Raw genomic sequence first — 16,982 nt, 5'->3', positions numbered from 1 at the left:
GAATGCCACAAAAATGCACTTTCCTAGAGCCTCAATATTTGAATGCAATGGCTTCTGGTGGGAAGTTTTTAACTAAGCCATTGTTTTGGTTCATCTTGGGCAGAATCTATAAAGTATACACACCAGAAAAATTAAATGGAGACCATTAACATTACAAGACACAATAATGACTTTCCTAAAAATGTAACATGATTGTTTGTGTAAGAGCAAAGAGGTCACTGACTTATAAAGCTAGCACTCAAGAATACTTTTTTTTCTTTTTCTTTTTTCCTTTGTTTTTCGAGACAGGGTTTCTCTGTGTAGTTTTGGTGCCTGTCCTGGATCTCGCTCTGTACACTAAGCTGGCCTCGAACTCACGGAGATCCATCTGGCTCTGCCTTTCCGAGTGCTGGGGTTATAGGTGTGGGCCACCACCACCTGGCTAAGAATATACTTTATTCTAAATGTCACTTAAAGATATTAAAGTGTTAAGCTCTCATCAACATGCCACAGCACATTGTAAGGTAAGAATTATCTGTTCCTTTCTGCTCACCAGAAGCAGACTGGAGTCAATTAGGGTGCCATAGTCATAATGGACAGGAAGTCAGGTTTCTCTGTCTTTATCTCACCCACCCCTTTCAAACTTTGGACCCCTTAGCACCTGTTATACATAGCTATTTACTATAAATTAAAATACCACTCTTTCAGGGAAGTAGAAGGCTTCTAAGGTGCTCGTAGTACAAGAATATGCACCTCTCCAAGGGTGTAACAGCAGTAAACACTTTCTGGGGAAGAAAACTCTGGCGGGGCTGCCCACAGTTCTGTAAGGAATGCCAGTAATGCAGCTTTCACAAGTCACCACAACTGGGAAGCTATCTCAGAATCATCTGTTTCTCTAACCCACTCCTCACCCATGCTCCTATAAGCAACCTTAAAAGCTGCAATTGGTCAGCAAACTAAATCAGATGGAAACATTTCTTCGGTCTGTATCTGGGATTAACACACAAGAAATCACACACAGCTCTTATGCCTTGGATCTCTCAAATTTTCCACCCAGTCCCGCTGTTTCTAATTCTATCTCAAACAAGAGTCCTTCCATATGTCAAAGTGACAACCACAAACACCATTATAGTTCATTCAGCTCTGTTCTAAGTTTCACCAGTCTTTCAACACAAAAGCCCTACTAAACATCTGAGGTTAAATGCAGCAAGCACAACAAAGAATGCTTTTTTTTCCCTCCAGTTTTCTGAGACAGGATTTCTTTTTGTAGATTTGACTGTCCTGGAACTCGCTTTGTAGACCAGGCTGGCCTCTCACTCACAGAGATCCATCTGCCTCTGCCTCAGGAGTCTGGGCTTTAAATTAACACTTTTTTTTTCTAGACAAAGTCTTCCTGTGTAATAGCCCTGTCTAGCCTGGAAGTCCTTATATAGATGTAGACCAGGCTTGTCTTGAACTAACAGAGATCCACCTGTCTCTAACTCTTGAGTGCTAGGAATAAAGGCATACTGCCACACCTGGCCCAGATACTATTCTATTCACATGTTCTCATCAGGGTCCACTCACACCACCAGCTAGTGTTCTGGACACAATGAGTACTAGTGTATTTCTTTCTGCAGGCACAGCTTCAGCAATAAGGAAGCATGGACTTGCCCAGGACTGTCTCCAAACCCTACCTGACCTGGCACTTGCCAGGTTAGCAGCAGGTGGTGGGGCAGTAGTACCAGCCTAACTTGGGGTTGGGGTTGGTCTGGCTTACTTACCTGTAGATGACAGCAGGGATGCGCTTCCAGGATCGGAATCCTGCCACACTTTCTAGTTCTTTGTCAGTGATCCAGGCAGGTACTATGAGCTCTTGTGGATAACTACCACATAATCTGTTGGAAAGAAGAAAATGGTGGGTGAGAAAGAAGGAGGAGGGGAAGGGAATAAGATGGGGAGTAAGAGGGATGCAGGACACATGAGCCAGCATGGGGGCACTGTTCATGCCACCACAAAGCCAGCTAAAAAGGCAGTGAGGGTGCTTGCCTAGCATGTTCAAGGACCTGTACTCATTCCCTAGCACAGGAGGAAAAACTAGCACAAGAGGAAAAAATTAGTACTGAGGGAGCAGTATTTGAGTTTTTGGTCTCCTTAACAGAATGGACAGCCATAATTTTGCTTATATTTTATACACATTATCTTTGATGGTTCAATCTGATGCTACCTTTTGGAATTTGATAATCTAGCAATGAACCAATGAGAGCTGAGGGACATTCGCACCCTCCATGACAATTCTCTGTTGATGTCTGTATGCATGCATGCATATATGTATGAATGTATGTCATTTTAAACTACTAGAATAGTCAGTTAAATTATAGAAAAAAAGCATCTATGTCTCTTCTCTGAGCTTCAGTCTTCCAGGCTCTTGTCAAAGGAAGCATGAAAAGGAGAAAGCCCACCATTTCAGATCTCCAAAGAACTCTTCAGATTCACTTACTACTCAATCTCTGATTTGAACCAGGATGTCCTAATTGTAAGCAACAAGTGCAGTCAGGGGTTATACAGATACAACACACAGTAATAATCCCAGTGAGCCAAATTAGCAACATGAATAAGCAATTAATCATAATCCCTATGAAACATACTACAGAAGAAACTATATACTGAAAAAGACGCCGTCTCTTGCTTGCTCTCTCCATTCCCCTCCCCCTGTCTCACTCTTGAGCGTTCTCGCTCTCGCTCTCGCTCTCTCTCTCTCTCGCTCTTTCTCGCTCTCTCGCTCTCATTTTAAAACGAAAGGTGGCAGATACATTCTAAAGTCAAGCTGCTGACCTGGGACACAGTACTTCTAACAGGCTTTATTTACTGGGTAATCTTCCTTTTGAACAGTGAAAGCAGTATAGAAATCGATACTAAAACTCACAAACCATCTGTGCTGGCAAGTTTTCATGTCAATTTGACACAAGCTAGGGTCATGTGGGAAGAAGGAAACTTAAGAAAATTCCACCAAAGGATTGGCCCATAGGCATTTTTTGATTGATGTGGGAGGGCCCAGCCCACTAAGGGTGATTTCACCCCTGGGAAGGTGGTCCTGGATAGTTCAGAAGTCAGTTGAGCAAGCCATGGAGAGTAAGCCAGTAAGCAAGCAGTACTTCTCTGTGGTCTCTGCTTCAGTTCCTGCCCCTCAGGTTCCTACCCTGAGTTCCTTTGATGAAGACTGTGATGTGGAAGTGTAAACCAAACAACCCCTCCCTTTCCTCTTGAAGTTGCTTTCTGGTCACGGTTTCTTAGAAACACTAAGACACCATTACCTTCACACTACATCTCTTTCTTCCTTGCTCTCAATTTCCAGAAGATAAAGAACCAGACATTTAAAAGCCATTGAGCCAGGAGGATGGCTGTGATTGAGAATAGCTACACAAACTTCCTAACACCCATTCAAGCTCTTTTTTTGTTTGTTTGTTTGTTTTTTGTTTATTTGTTCTGTTTTGTTTTCTCTGTATATCCTGGCTGTCCTTGAACACTTTGCCTCTGCCTCCCAAGTGCTGGAATTAAAGGCATATGCCTCCATTCAAGCTCTCGCCAGTGACCATGGCAACTACTCTCTAATCACTGTCTTGTGATTTTACTGTTTTAGGCTCAAGACTAGACCTGGATCTCATTCTTTAGCAGTGGGATGACGATTTCACATTCCTGGAGACTGACTTACTTATATGAACTGGTGGTTTTGTACTCACTGTCTAACAGAACCCATATCTCTTCTACCAGAAGTCAGTGAAAACTGGCCAACCACAAACAGATCAAGAAAATGGCTATTATACTTTGAGGTAACTGAAAAGATCAAAGGATTATTAGTGCTGCAAAGAAATTTACAAGGAGAATAGATTCATTTTAGTCTCCTGGATCTTGCTGTTTTACAGAACTTAAGATTGACAAAATCACAGTATTTAACTGCCTTTTCTCACCAAAGCATTTATATGTTTTAAGGAAACAGGTAATGGGTGAACATTTAATAATAGTTATTTAATATTTAATGGTTAAATGGTCACAGCTGTGAGGGATGGGGGTATTTCTCAGTAGGAAAGTGCTGTGCTATCATGAGTACCCAAGTTCGGATCCCCAGTGCCCATGTAAAAGGCTGGGTGTGCTGGCACATGCCTGTAATCTTAACACTGGGGAGGTGGAGACAGAAGGCTCCTTCAAGCTTGTTGGTCAGCTAGTCTTGCTGAACTGACAAGGCCCATGTTCAGTGAGAGACCCTGTCTCAAAATGTAAGGTGACAAGTGATAAAAGACACAACACTGGCTAGCATCTGGCCTCCACCTACACAGGTGCATATACATACACACACACCTGAGAGCACAAGCATGCATGTGCGTACACACACACACACACACACACACACACACACACACACACGCTTTTTAGACTCAAAAAATAGGATAGATGATAGATTTTCTTTAATTTTGTCAAATACAAATAGACTAGATATTATAACCATAATTATTGCTTGATAACTGTTTTTGTTATCTTACTAAGTTAAAACCTTCCTTTTTAATTAGACAGAAAACGGGAAGTACTATGGGATGTCTTTCTGTATACTGTGAATATATGTGTTACTCCCACTGGCTAATAAACAAAACAGCTCTGGCCTATGGCAAGGCAGCTTAGAGGTAAGTGGAAAATCTAAGCAGAGATAGAGAGAGAAAACGGGTGGAGTTGGGGAAGATGCCAGCCCACTGTCCAAGGAACAACATGTAATGGGACACAGGTAAAGCCACAGAACGTGTGGTGATATATAGATTAATAGTAATGGGCTGATTAGATTATACGAGTCATAGGCCACACAGTTTGTAGTTAACATTAAGCCTCTGAGTGATTATAAGCAGCTGTGGGACCTCGGGACTAGAGAAACTTCTGGATACATTTGTCCTTCCTTTTAAGATCACTGATCCTATCTTTAATATAACGCCCAAGTGGTGGTGAGAACATTACTGCCCACTGTGAGCACATCATCAGCTAGACACACATGGAAGGAAGAACGGAGGCCCACAGGGATTAAAAGGAAGGTTTCAGTATCTTATTAAGCAAGGATCATTTTCCACTCCAGAAATACTGAACAAAAGGTTCAAAAAGAACTATGAAGAGCATGAATTTAGAGTTAATAAACAAAATTCTATTTCAAAGTACATAAATTCAATAGTCTGCCACCTGAGAATTTTAACTCTGTTAAAGGTACTGGCTGTGAAACACAGTCTATAAGAATCCATGTAACTCACTTGTATTTCTCATTGATGTTGGAAATCCTCCAGGCATTGTTCATATCAAAACCCATCCGTTCCACTTCATTCTTGAACCTTGACGTTACATGCTCCCCTAGGGACAGAGACAGCAGAAACAAAAAAAATAAATACAATTTTGCAAAATGGAAGACAAAACTATTATCACTTTGCTCTGTTCTATTTAAATTGTTTTAGAGGCAGGAACATATAAATAGATAACATATATTTAACTTTTTAGTTGAAAAAGTGGGCAGAAAGAAGAGAGGACTAACCTAGATTAAGAATTATGTCATCTTAGCCACTGCATGCCTTTAATCCCAGCACTCAGGAGACAGAGGAAGGCATATCTCTTGTGAGAATTCTAAGCCAGCCACGGTTATATAAGTAAGACCTTGTCTCAAAAAACAAAAGTTATGTTGCTTAATTAAACTCTCTGTGGTATTGCTGTGCACTTTCAATGCACTCAATTTTTCAGAGGGCAAATGGTCCAGGGGAGGTTAGTATGACCCAAAGCCCATGTTCTTTCTTGTAACCACACAGACTACTTTCTTACATCCACACTCAGACTGACAGTATACATAAAATGAAATAAAATCCATCTTTAAAAAACTACCAAGATTAGTAACATAGATCTAAAATTCTTCATCTGAAACCTTCTGGTCACATTTTAGAACCTGGGAGTTTTCTGGCTTTTAGAAAGCTAAGACAGTGCATGTATTATCACACTACAGTCACAATTTCAACAGGAGCACTTAGGCATTCCTAGTTCCTCAGGCGAACACATGAGTACTTCATACCAAGTGAGACAACTATGTCAGCTCCGATAAGATCAAACTGCAAACAGCTTAAGAAATGTTTCTGGTTTTACAGACTACAAGCAATCAGACAAGTGGTCACAGGATCCTAACTGCCAGTGACCAGAAATCCTGGGAAACACCCCATTATTAAAAGAAACTCTAGGCATCTATATGAACACACTCCTGCCGGGCAGTGGTGGCACACACCTCTAATCCCAGCACTCGGGACGCAGAGCCAGGCAGATCTCTGTGAGTTCCAGAGCGAGATACAGGACAGGCACCAAAACTACACAGAGAAACCCTGTGTCCAAAAAAAAAAAAAAAAAAAAAAAAACAGTAACAACCAAAGAGCACACCTATTCCCTGGCTATAACCTAGTCACATTTCTCATAAATGTGGCCCTTTCTCCCTTAAGACCATAACAAAGATCGAGCCAGGCCTGCATCTGAAAATCTTTCTCACTTAAAAGAAGTGCATGGTCTAGAGTGTAACTTACTAAACAAAACCACTCAACAGGCTCAACCTCATGTGTGGAAGCTGTAAAACAAATGTTGGCAGAGGTAGAAGAAAGCACAGCAAACAAAGCCCACAGCAGACTGCTTTAGAGAGAAGGGTAAAGCTTTGCTCTCCCCAGGGAATGAGCTTCAGAGCAGGAAACACCAATTGCCTGGACGAAGGCCAACCCTGTAAACCATGCCCTATTTAAACTACTTTCCTTGAGTTTAAGCTAGGTATCACACGCTTCCGGAAGATGAGCTATAAAAAGATGGTGTTTCGAGCAGCAGGAAGACATAACATTTCAATCTGGCCCATGTGGAAAAGTTGTAGAAAGCAATGTAAAAGGCTTTCAAATAGCATAAAAAGCTATCTGAGCTGAGGTGCCATCTGTCTCCAATTGTAAGGAGTATTGGCCCTTCAGAAGTCCAAACAGGGAGGAAGCCTTTCATTTAAACTCTAAAGCTCTACAATTATGGCAACTTTCAAGTTTGCTAAAAGAAGATAGCTGGAGAGATGGCTCAGTGGTTAAGAACACTGGCTGCTCTTTCAGAGGTCCTGAGTTCAAGTCCCAGCACCCACATGGTGGCTCACAATTGTCTATAATGGTATCTAAAGCTCTTTTCTGGTGTGCAGACCTACATGCAAACAAACATCCATATTCATAAAATACATACATAAATACATAAATACATACATACATAAATACATACATACATACATACATACATCTTTAAAAGAGAAAGATGTCCCTTCTGATTAACTTTCAAGTTCTACAAAAGTAGAATGCATTTTTATTAATGGTTTTTTATATTAACATCTTGATCTTAGGATAAATAATTATCCTAAAAGGATCTTGTGATTTAAAAAATAACCACTGGCATTTGGGCACCATCTTAGCAGATAATCTATTATTTAAAACTGAGCTATGCTGGAGACCTGGAACAGGAAACAGCTACAGAGCACAGAGACTGTTTAAGCTGCCACAGCCAAGTGGCTAGATGGCTTGAGAGGGAGCTGTGGCCAGGAGCAGATCTCATTAACTGACAGTAACTCTAGAGCTCGAGAGCTCTGAGCTTGAGGTCTGTAGATAGATCAGGTTCATGGGGAACCTCTCCGGTGTACATTGGAGTCTGAAAACTCTGAAGCTCCAGTGATCAAAACTCGAGGGTTAGAAAGTGTGGAAACAGGTCCTTCATCCATGCAGATCTGAGTACTGTAGATGCTTCTCCCATGCTCCACTCTCTAGCTAGGGCCCAAGGGGAATCTACAGAGGTGGGAGAAATCTGTCTAGCCCACCAACCAAAAATGTAAGTGTGGCCATGAGCAGCCTCTGGCACACAAAGAAGAGAAGCTATAAAAAACGAAGACAGTTACAGCAGACCTGAAAGGTAAGAATCTACACGCACAGCTGACCTTCCCTCCCTCACCATTCATCTAACTGGCAGTCTGCCATTTTCTTTCCTCTACTTCTTTATATTATGCTTGTGGTAGTATTTTCACTTATGACACTTTAGGAAAAAGGTTTTATTTATTCTAAAAATTTGTATGGATGTTTTATCTGTCTATATATCTGTGCATCACTTGCATGCTGGTGCCAATGAAGGCCAGAGAAGGCATCGAATCCCCTGGAACTGGAGTCACAGATGGTTGTGAGCTGCCATGAAGGAGCTAGGAATCGGACCCTGGTCCTCAGGAAGAGCAGCCATTGCTTTTATCTTAACTGCTGAGCCATCACAAAAGCACCAACTTTTATGACTTTAATTCTTATTCTTCATAAGTTAATTAATCTAGCATAGTATTTCCTTTCCTTACTTGGTTTTTCCTCTTATATTTCTCAATACTTTTCTTCCTATGATATTTCAAATAGTATTTTGGCTTTATTTTAATGGTTTTTGGAGACAGGGTGTCACAAAGCCTCAGTTGGTTCTAAGGTTGATATTTCTGCCTCTGCCTCCCCAGTACTAGAATTACAAGCATGCTCCATCATGCCTAGATACCTTATTAGCTTTTAATTTTAAAGACAACTTGTGGGGATCAGTTCTCTTCTCCCAGCTTGAGTTCTGGGGATCAAACTCAGATCTTAAAAAGCAAGCACTTTTACCTGCGCAAACATCGCACTGGCCCATGTTTTAATTTCTATTCCTATTTTTACTTTTTTTTTTTTTTTTTTTTTTTTTTTTTTTTTTTTTTGGTTTTTTGAGCGAGACGGGGTTTCTCTGTGTAGCTTTGCACCTTTCCTGGAACTCACTTGGTAGCCCAGGCTGGCCTCGAATTCACAGAGATCCGCCTGGCTCTGCCTCCTGAGTGCTGGGATTAAAAGGTGTGCGCCACCACCGCCCGGCCTATTTTTACATTTTTCTAATTTAAAAAATTTGGATTCATATATTTTAGTTTATATGTATGGTATTTGCCTGCAAGTATGAATGTACATCACATATTTATTTGCCCAGTGCCCTCAGAAGATAGAAGAGTCAGATCCTCTGGAATTGGAGTTACAGAGGATTGTGAGCCTAGGAACTCATGTGAGTACTAGGAATTGAACCTAGGTCTTCTGCAAGAGCAACACATGCTTTAAACACAGAGCCATCTCTCCAGCCCCCTCATTTATCTAATTAAAAAAAATTCTCACAAATAGGATATCTTTTGTCGTTTTATGGTTATTTTTAATTTTTTTCTAAATCTCCTATTCTCTGTTCCCTTCCATAACTTCCCCACTTGTCTTTCTCTGTGTTTCACCTTTCTCTGCCTCCTACATCTCATCCATCACTGTTTCCCGTTTGTCCTGAGCAGTTTTAACCTCATAGCAGTCTCTATTAGTTTACCACTTTCTGTGCCACAGCCATTGCTAATGTAGGAGTGAGCTTTAATCAGGTTCAAGTGGAATCTCTGTCCTGTATGGTTTGACACTGACATTAGGTTTATTTTTTCCTTTCACAGTGGGAGTAAGGCCCAAAGATTAAGCTTCTCACTAAGAATACCTACAAATAAAACTAGAAGCAACACCCAAAGCAGCAGATTCACAAATCCCAAACTAGGAACAGAAGAAAAATGAAAGGTCAAAGCATTTTAACTCTACAACTTCTAAATTCAAAGATACTGCCAGATGAAAAATCCAAGTTTATTGGTGAAATGATCGGTGGTATCAAAGAATATGCAACCAGTAGATGAACTAAATCCAGGCGCTAAAGAGAAAAGTCAGCAAGGAAAGAAGACAAAGTCAGCAATGGACAAAAAAATCAGCAATATGGATGACAAAACAACATGTAAGAAAAATTCAGCAGGAAAACTAGTGTTGTTTTTTTTGTTTTTTTTTTTAATGTTGGAAATGAAGAACATGGTGAGTCAAATTTAAAAAAAAACAAAAAACAAAAAACAAAACCATCACCACTAACCACCCATGCAGGAGTGGAAGCCAAAATCAAGAAAAGATCAAATTGAAGCATAAATAAAAATAAATAGCTAGGTATGGTGGTGCATACTTTAACCCCAATAATCAAGAGAGGTAGATCTCTAAGTTCAAAGTCAACCTACTCTATACAGAGTTCCAGACCAGCCAGAGCTATACAGTGACACCCTGTCACAAAAACAAACAAACAAACATTGATAAATACTGGGACACAGCCAAACCTAAGATAAAGAAAGTAAGTCCATATATTAATGAAGACAACAATTGATCAAGAAGATGTAACAGTTGGAAAAGCATATGCAGCAAATGTTAGGGCTTCCATTTTATAAAACAAGCATTAATGAACACTCAAGGTCACATAGTTCCTGACATAGTAATTGTGAGTGATTCAATACCCCACCCTCATCTTTAGATATGTCATCCAAATAAAAATACACAAAGAAACTTCAGAGTTATACTACATCATAGATCAAATGAATGTAACAGACTTCTACAAAAAGATACAGAATATACATTCTTCCAGCAGTCCCTGGATCACCTCTGAAACAGATCACATTCTAGCCATAAAGTACATCTTAACAACAACCTAAAAAGTGAAATAAATTTTAGCATCTTCTCAGACCACCATGGAATAAAACTAGAAATCAATAGCAAGAGAGGCCATAGAAACTGCACAAGTATGTGGGAAGTGAACACCACATTCATAGTAAGTCACTAAAGAAACCAGAGAGAAAATTTTAAAATTCCTAGAACCAAATGAAAATGAAAACACAATTTAACAGAACATTTGAGATACATCTAATGCAATTAAAGAGGTAAGTGTATAGCTATGAGTAATTTACATTTTAAAAAAGCTATTTGTAGACATTAAAAAACCATATTCATATACTATAGACAATATATACATATATAAAATAAATCTTTTAAATTTGTTAAATGTGATTTTTAAAAAACATTTAAATGGGGGTGCATACGACGATACATGCAGAGAAGTCAAAGGATAACTTTCAGGAGTCTGTTCTCTACTCTCACTGTGTTGGTCCTGGAGATTGAACTCAAGTCACCAGGCTTGGCAGCATGCATCTTTACCTACTGAACCATCTCATTGGTCCAAAACATATTTCTTTAAAATAACTGAAACAGTTTTAAGGACTGCAGAGATGGTTCAGTGGTGGTAAAAGTATCTGCCATGCACACCTGATGACTTGAGTTCAGATTCCAGGAATCCATGTAAAAAGGCAGACACAGTTGCACATACCAGGAATCCTAGCATTCATAGGGAGAAGGTGGGAAGTATAGATAAGAGACTCACCCAGAAACTTAAGAGCCGACTGGCTTGGAGTACACAGCACAGCAGCAAACAACATGGGAGAGAGTGAGGAACAGCACTTAGTTGTTCTCCAACCACTGCATGCAAGCTCATTCACAAACATATAGATACAAATATGCATGAGAAAATAAATAAAACTTACAAATCAAAGATCTCAATAAATAACCTGAATGATGCACCTCCACGGACTTATAAGAACATGGACAAGTCAAACTCAAAAACTGGCTGGCAAGAAATAATAAAGATCAAGGCAGAAATTAACAAAATGGAGAATGAAAGAACAATACATAAATCAATCAAACAAAAATCTTGTTGCCAAACTAAGCAAAAGAGAGCCAGAAGACCTAATTAATAAACTAGAAATGAAAGCTCACCAGAGAAACAGCTCACCAGGTAAAGAAGCTTGTTGTCAAGCCTAATGACCTGAGTTCCATCCCCAGGACCCACGTGGTAGAAGGAAGAGAACCAACTCCCACAAGTCACTGACCTCTGCGTGCAACCCCTAAGCCACATACACCAATCAATAAATAAGTAAATGTGATTTTTAAAATTAGAGAAGAAAGCCTAAAAGAACTGGATAAACTGGCTATGCATGCCCTCCTGACATTAAATTAAGAGGACAGAACAACTTAAGCACACCCACAGCAAACATTAAGACTAAAGCAGTAATAAAAAGTCTCATCACTTCAAAATTCTTCAAACTGTTTCACAAAATACAAAGGAAGAAAAATACTACAAAACTCATTCTACATAAAGTCAGTATTACCCTGATACCAAAACCAGATAAAGACACAACAACAATTCCCCTGGTGAAAATGTCTAAAATTTTCTCAATAAAATATATGCAAATCAAGTTTAAGAACACATTAAGAGGATCATACACCATGACCCAAATGATTTCATTCTAGGAAAGCAAGGCTTAATGCATGCATATCAATAAATGTAATACAATACATAAATAGACTTAAGGACACAAATCACATGACCATCTCGACAGATGCAAAAATATCTTAATATATCATAATTTAATACATGATAAACCAACCAATAGTACTAGAGATGGTGCTAAGGTCATCAAGCCTGGCAGCAAGCTCCTTAAGCTCATGAGCCATCTCACTGGCCCTTCATATCCAATTTTAATATATCAGAACAAATAGGAGGAAAACATTTCCTCTAAAATGAGGAAAGAGGCTCTTATTCAATATAGTACTTCAAAACTTAGATACAAGAGCAAGATCAAAAGAAAGTAATAAAAGAGATATAAGTAAGAAAGGAAGGCGTTTATAGATCTCATACTTTAGAAACCCTACAGAGCACCTCAAAGCAAGGTGTATGGTATACACTTGAAACACCAGCACTTGGGAGGTAGAGACAGGAGCATCAGGAGTTCAAAGTCAAGGTCATCGTTTCTACACAATGAGTTTAAGATCAGCTTGGGCTACATGAGACACTGCCTCCAAATGAATGAATGAACGAACAATCACCAGAAAAGTCTTAGACCTAATAAACTTTCAGCAAGGAAGTAGAACACAAAAATCAATATATAAAAATCCATGGGGTTGGGGATCTAGCTCAGTGGTAGAGTGCTTGCCTAGCAAGCGCAAGGCTCTGGTTCGGTCCTCAGGCCTGAAAAGAAAAGAAAGCCATAACATTTCTATATGCCAATAACAAACTTACAAAGAAATCAGGAAAAAGAACTCCATTCACAATAGCTTCAACCAACCAACCAACCAACCAACCAATCAATCAATCAAACCTTACCAAAAAAGCAAAGACCTCTACAATGAAAACTTTATGACATGAAGAAACCAAAAATTAGAAGATGATCACTGATGGACAGAATTAATATTGTAAAACTGGCTAGATTTGATTCACCAACATCAAATTTTTAATTCTGTTCTTCATAGAACTACAGAAACAACCCTAAACAGAAAAAAATGTTGTTAGTCTCCCCAACCTGACTATGCTACAGAGCTACAGTAACACAAACCATATGTAGTGATACACAAAATGAGACATGTGAACCAAAAAGATAGAATAGAGGACTCAGAAATAAATCCACACAAGTACAGTTTTTTGACAAAGGTATCAAAATCACACTTGGAGAGACAGACAAATAATGCTGTAAAAGCTGGATTTCCACATGTAGAAGGATCAAACTAGAATCCTATCTCCCACCAGATACAAAAAGTAAAAATAAAAAAATAGAAGTAAATTCAAAATGGGTCTAAGGCCTTACTGTAAGACCTGGATCTTTGAAGTGCTAGAGGAAGAAAACAAAGATGGAGATTTAAAGGGAATCCAGCCACAGATGTATGTCTATAACCCGCAAGAGCTGGGACTACAAATATATACCACACACCTTCAAGATACAGGAAACCTTTTCCTGGACAAGACTTCAATAACTCAAGAAAATAACGGTAAGATTTAACAAATGTGTTCATATGAAATGTAAACGCTTACACACAGAAAAAAAAAATCTCTATAGTGAAGAAACAGCCCATAGAACTGAAAAACATCTTTGCCAGCTACATATTAGACAAAGGATACATACGCATATACATACATACACAAAGAGAAAAAAATTACAAAAATTAAACACACACACAAAAAGGGGAAAAAAAAAACACCCAATCAATAAATTAGATAATGAACAGGTAGTTCTAAAATGAAGAAATATAAATAGCCAATAAATATTTGAAAAAGTGTTCAACATCGCTAGCTCTCAGAGAAATGCTAATGAAAACTGCTTTGAGCTTTCATCTCATCCCAGTTAGAATGGCTATCATCAAGAAAAGGCATGACAGCAAGTGCTGGCCAAGAATGTGGAATGTGGAGAGAGAAAAAGAGCCCTATATACTTCTGGTAGGATACACACTAGTCAACCCACTATGGAAAGTAATATGGAAGTTCCTCAAAAAACTTACTAATAATATGTATGTGTGTGTATCTGTGTGTGTGTGTGTGTGTGTGTGTGTGTGTGTGTGTATACCCAAAAGATTTTTTTTTCATTTATTTATTTATTTATTTTTGTTTTTTGAGACAGGGTTTCTCCGTGTCGCTTTGCACCTTTCCTGGAACTCACTTGGTAGCCCAGGCTGGCCTCAAACTCACAGAGATTCAGCTGGCTCTGCCTCCCGAGTGCTGGGATTAAAGGTGTGCGCCACCACAGCCCAGGAATTCAAAGGACTCTTAAATCAACCACAAGTTATCAGTATACCCATGTTTATTGTTATGCTAGTTATAATACCTAAGAAACTGGAACAAGCCTAAATGTCTAACAGATGAATCAATAAAAGAAAATGTACATACATAATACAATTTTATTCACTAAAAGATTTTACATATATTTGTAAGATCTGAGACACACGTTTGGCTCAATGTTCATGTGGAAGTCAGAGGACAATTTTCAGGAGTCAGTCTGTAGGCCTTAGTGATTAAACTCAGGTCATCAGGCTGCACAGCAAATGCTCTTACCAGCTGAGCTACCTCACCCACCCACCCCCATCTCTCTAGCCCCCATCTGTGTATTAAGACAGAAAACAAATACATCTCTGGCTGGATTCTCCATGAATTTCTATCTGAGAATTCCAATGTCTACACTGATAAAACATTAGGCATATTGTAATATCCCAACTTACTTTACTTTTAAATTGTGCTTATTTATTCATTACTGTGGGTATGATGTATATGTGTGAGCATATATATGTACCATAGCGTGCACACCCATAACTTTGTGGAACTGGTTCTCTCCTTCCACTTTTACTTGGGTTCCAGGAATTGAATTCAGATTTTCAACCCTGTGTGGCAAGTACTCTACCTACTGAGCTATCTCATTAGGTTTTTGATTGACTTTTTATTTCTGTTTCAACTCTTCCTGTTTGCATCCTCTGCTCTCTACCTTTTCAACATTTAACATTTCCTGCACTACAATTACATAGTACAGGAATTTTCATTTTATTGGAGATGAATTTTTAAAACAAATGGACAATTTTTCTCATAGGCCACAGTGTCAATCCACAATTTTAACAAAAATCTAGCTCCCTGGATGATTCTGAGTTTGCAAACCCACAAAGCACAGGTGAGGTTGCAAACTAGCACCAGAGTCAGAGAAGGTTAAGAAATACCCTCTTCCAGATTTCTGAGTGATGGGGAAGAATCATTTTTTTTTCTATGTATCAAGGTTCCAGAAAGTCCTTGAAGTATACACTGCTTGGACTCCATCCAAGTTCAGAAGACAACCAACCCAACAGCAGTGTATGCCCCAAGCCCATGTTACCTGCAGATAAACAAGATGTAATGTACTTGATGGACACATCTTACCAGAGAGTAGACATGATACCATTAATGTAATAGTTAAACATCCAGTCATCTGCCATTCTAGCTTGCCTTCAAGCCTGATTTCTAATACAGAGGCAGCATCAACAAGATGATTATGACAGCGAATGGAACTGTGGTGGTTAATATCAACTGTCAACCTGATGAGATCTAGAATCACCTAGGAATTAAGTCTTTAAGCATACCTGTAAGAAATTACATACATTAGGTAAAGTGAAAAAGAAAGACATTCTTATTCTAGACAGTATATTCCATGGGCAAAGCTCCTGAATTAAATAAAAAGGGAGAAAGTGATCAGAACACTCCCTGTTCTCTGCTTTCTGACCACAGACACAATATATACATCTGGCTCAAGTTCCTGTTTCCATGTGTGGTGGTCTGAATAAGAATGGCCCACACAGGCTCATATATCTGAATGCTTAGTTTCCAAGAACTAGAACTCTGGGACAGGATTAGAAGGATTAGGAGGTGTGGCCTTGCTGGAGGAAGTGTGTCAATGGGAATGGGCTGTGAGGTTTAAAAGCCATGCCAGGCCCAGACTTTCTTTCTACCTGTAGATCAGAATGTAGCTCTCAGTAACTTCTCTAGCACCAAGCCTATATCTACCTGCTGCCATGCTCCCCACCATGACAATAAGACACCAGGACTTCCTCACCGTGATGAAGTCTCATGAACTATGAGCAGGAGCAATCCTTTCCATCGTTAAGTACTTTTGTCAGGAATTTTGCCACAGCAATAACAAATGGAACTATTACTGAAGCTGAGGACGGAAGAATGAAGGTGGCAGTTCTGAGTCCACTGACTGCTGAATTTGAGATGAGGTTAAAGAAAAGTCAAGATTTAACAAAGACTTCAAGCTTTGCAAATGAATCCATAACAATGCTCAGACCTCTTCTAAGTCTGAGTAAGTCCTGGAGCTGTGGCTGCAATGTGGCTGGTTCCACTATGACAGGCTCAACAGCCAAACAGTAAAATTTACATAAGTACTAAGACAATGATAGAGTCATCCCATTACCTGCCTGCTGATATTCTCAGTACTTAGCAGGAGAGAAGCCATGAACAGCTCTATGTATGGCTGAAAGACTAAACTAACTTCTACACCTTGGTGTCTATGCTTTTGGTCTCATATTCTAGCATAGACTATACAAAGGCATCACTCTGAAATATCTCACATGTTTATTTATTTTTTAAATTTTGAGACAGGATCTCACTATGTAGGGCTGGCTAACTGACTTCACAGTAGGTCTAGAACCTGCTATGTAGAGCAGTTTGGCCTTGGACTCAGCAGAAATCCACCTGCCCCTCTGCCTCCTGAGTGCTGGAATTAAAGGTGTACATCACTATACCCAACAAAAACCATATATATATAT

At 39.3% G+C, this 16,982-nt stretch overlaps 1 protein-coding gene across 6 annotated transcripts in view; it reads right to left on the bottom strand.

Annotated features, from left to right (window-relative positions):
- Mtmr3 (myotubularin related protein 3) overlaps positions 1 to 16,982 on the bottom strand; it is a 125,149-nt gene that overhangs the window by 23,444 nt on the left and 84,723 nt on the right. For all 6 annotated transcript variants that reach the window (XM_036200582.1, XM_036200581.1, XM_036200583.1 and 3 more), the window contains 2 exons: positions 5,241 to 5,337; positions 1,743 to 1,856 (listed from right to left, as the gene is read on the bottom strand). In XM_036200582.1, coding sequence (XP_036056475.1) covers positions 1,743 to 1,856; positions 5,241 to 5,337 — 211 coding nt within the window. The remainder of the gene's footprint in view (positions 1 to 1,742; positions 1,857 to 5,240; positions 5,338 to 16,982) is intronic.

The sequence above is a fragment of the Onychomys torridus genome, chromosome 10 (assembly GCF_903995425.1).
Source record: "Onychomys torridus chromosome 10, mOncTor1.1, whole genome shotgun sequence".
Lineage (NCBI taxonomy): Eukaryota > Metazoa > Chordata > Mammalia > Rodentia > Cricetidae > Onychomys > Onychomys torridus.
This window is presented reverse-complemented; position numbering and strand designations above follow the sequence as displayed.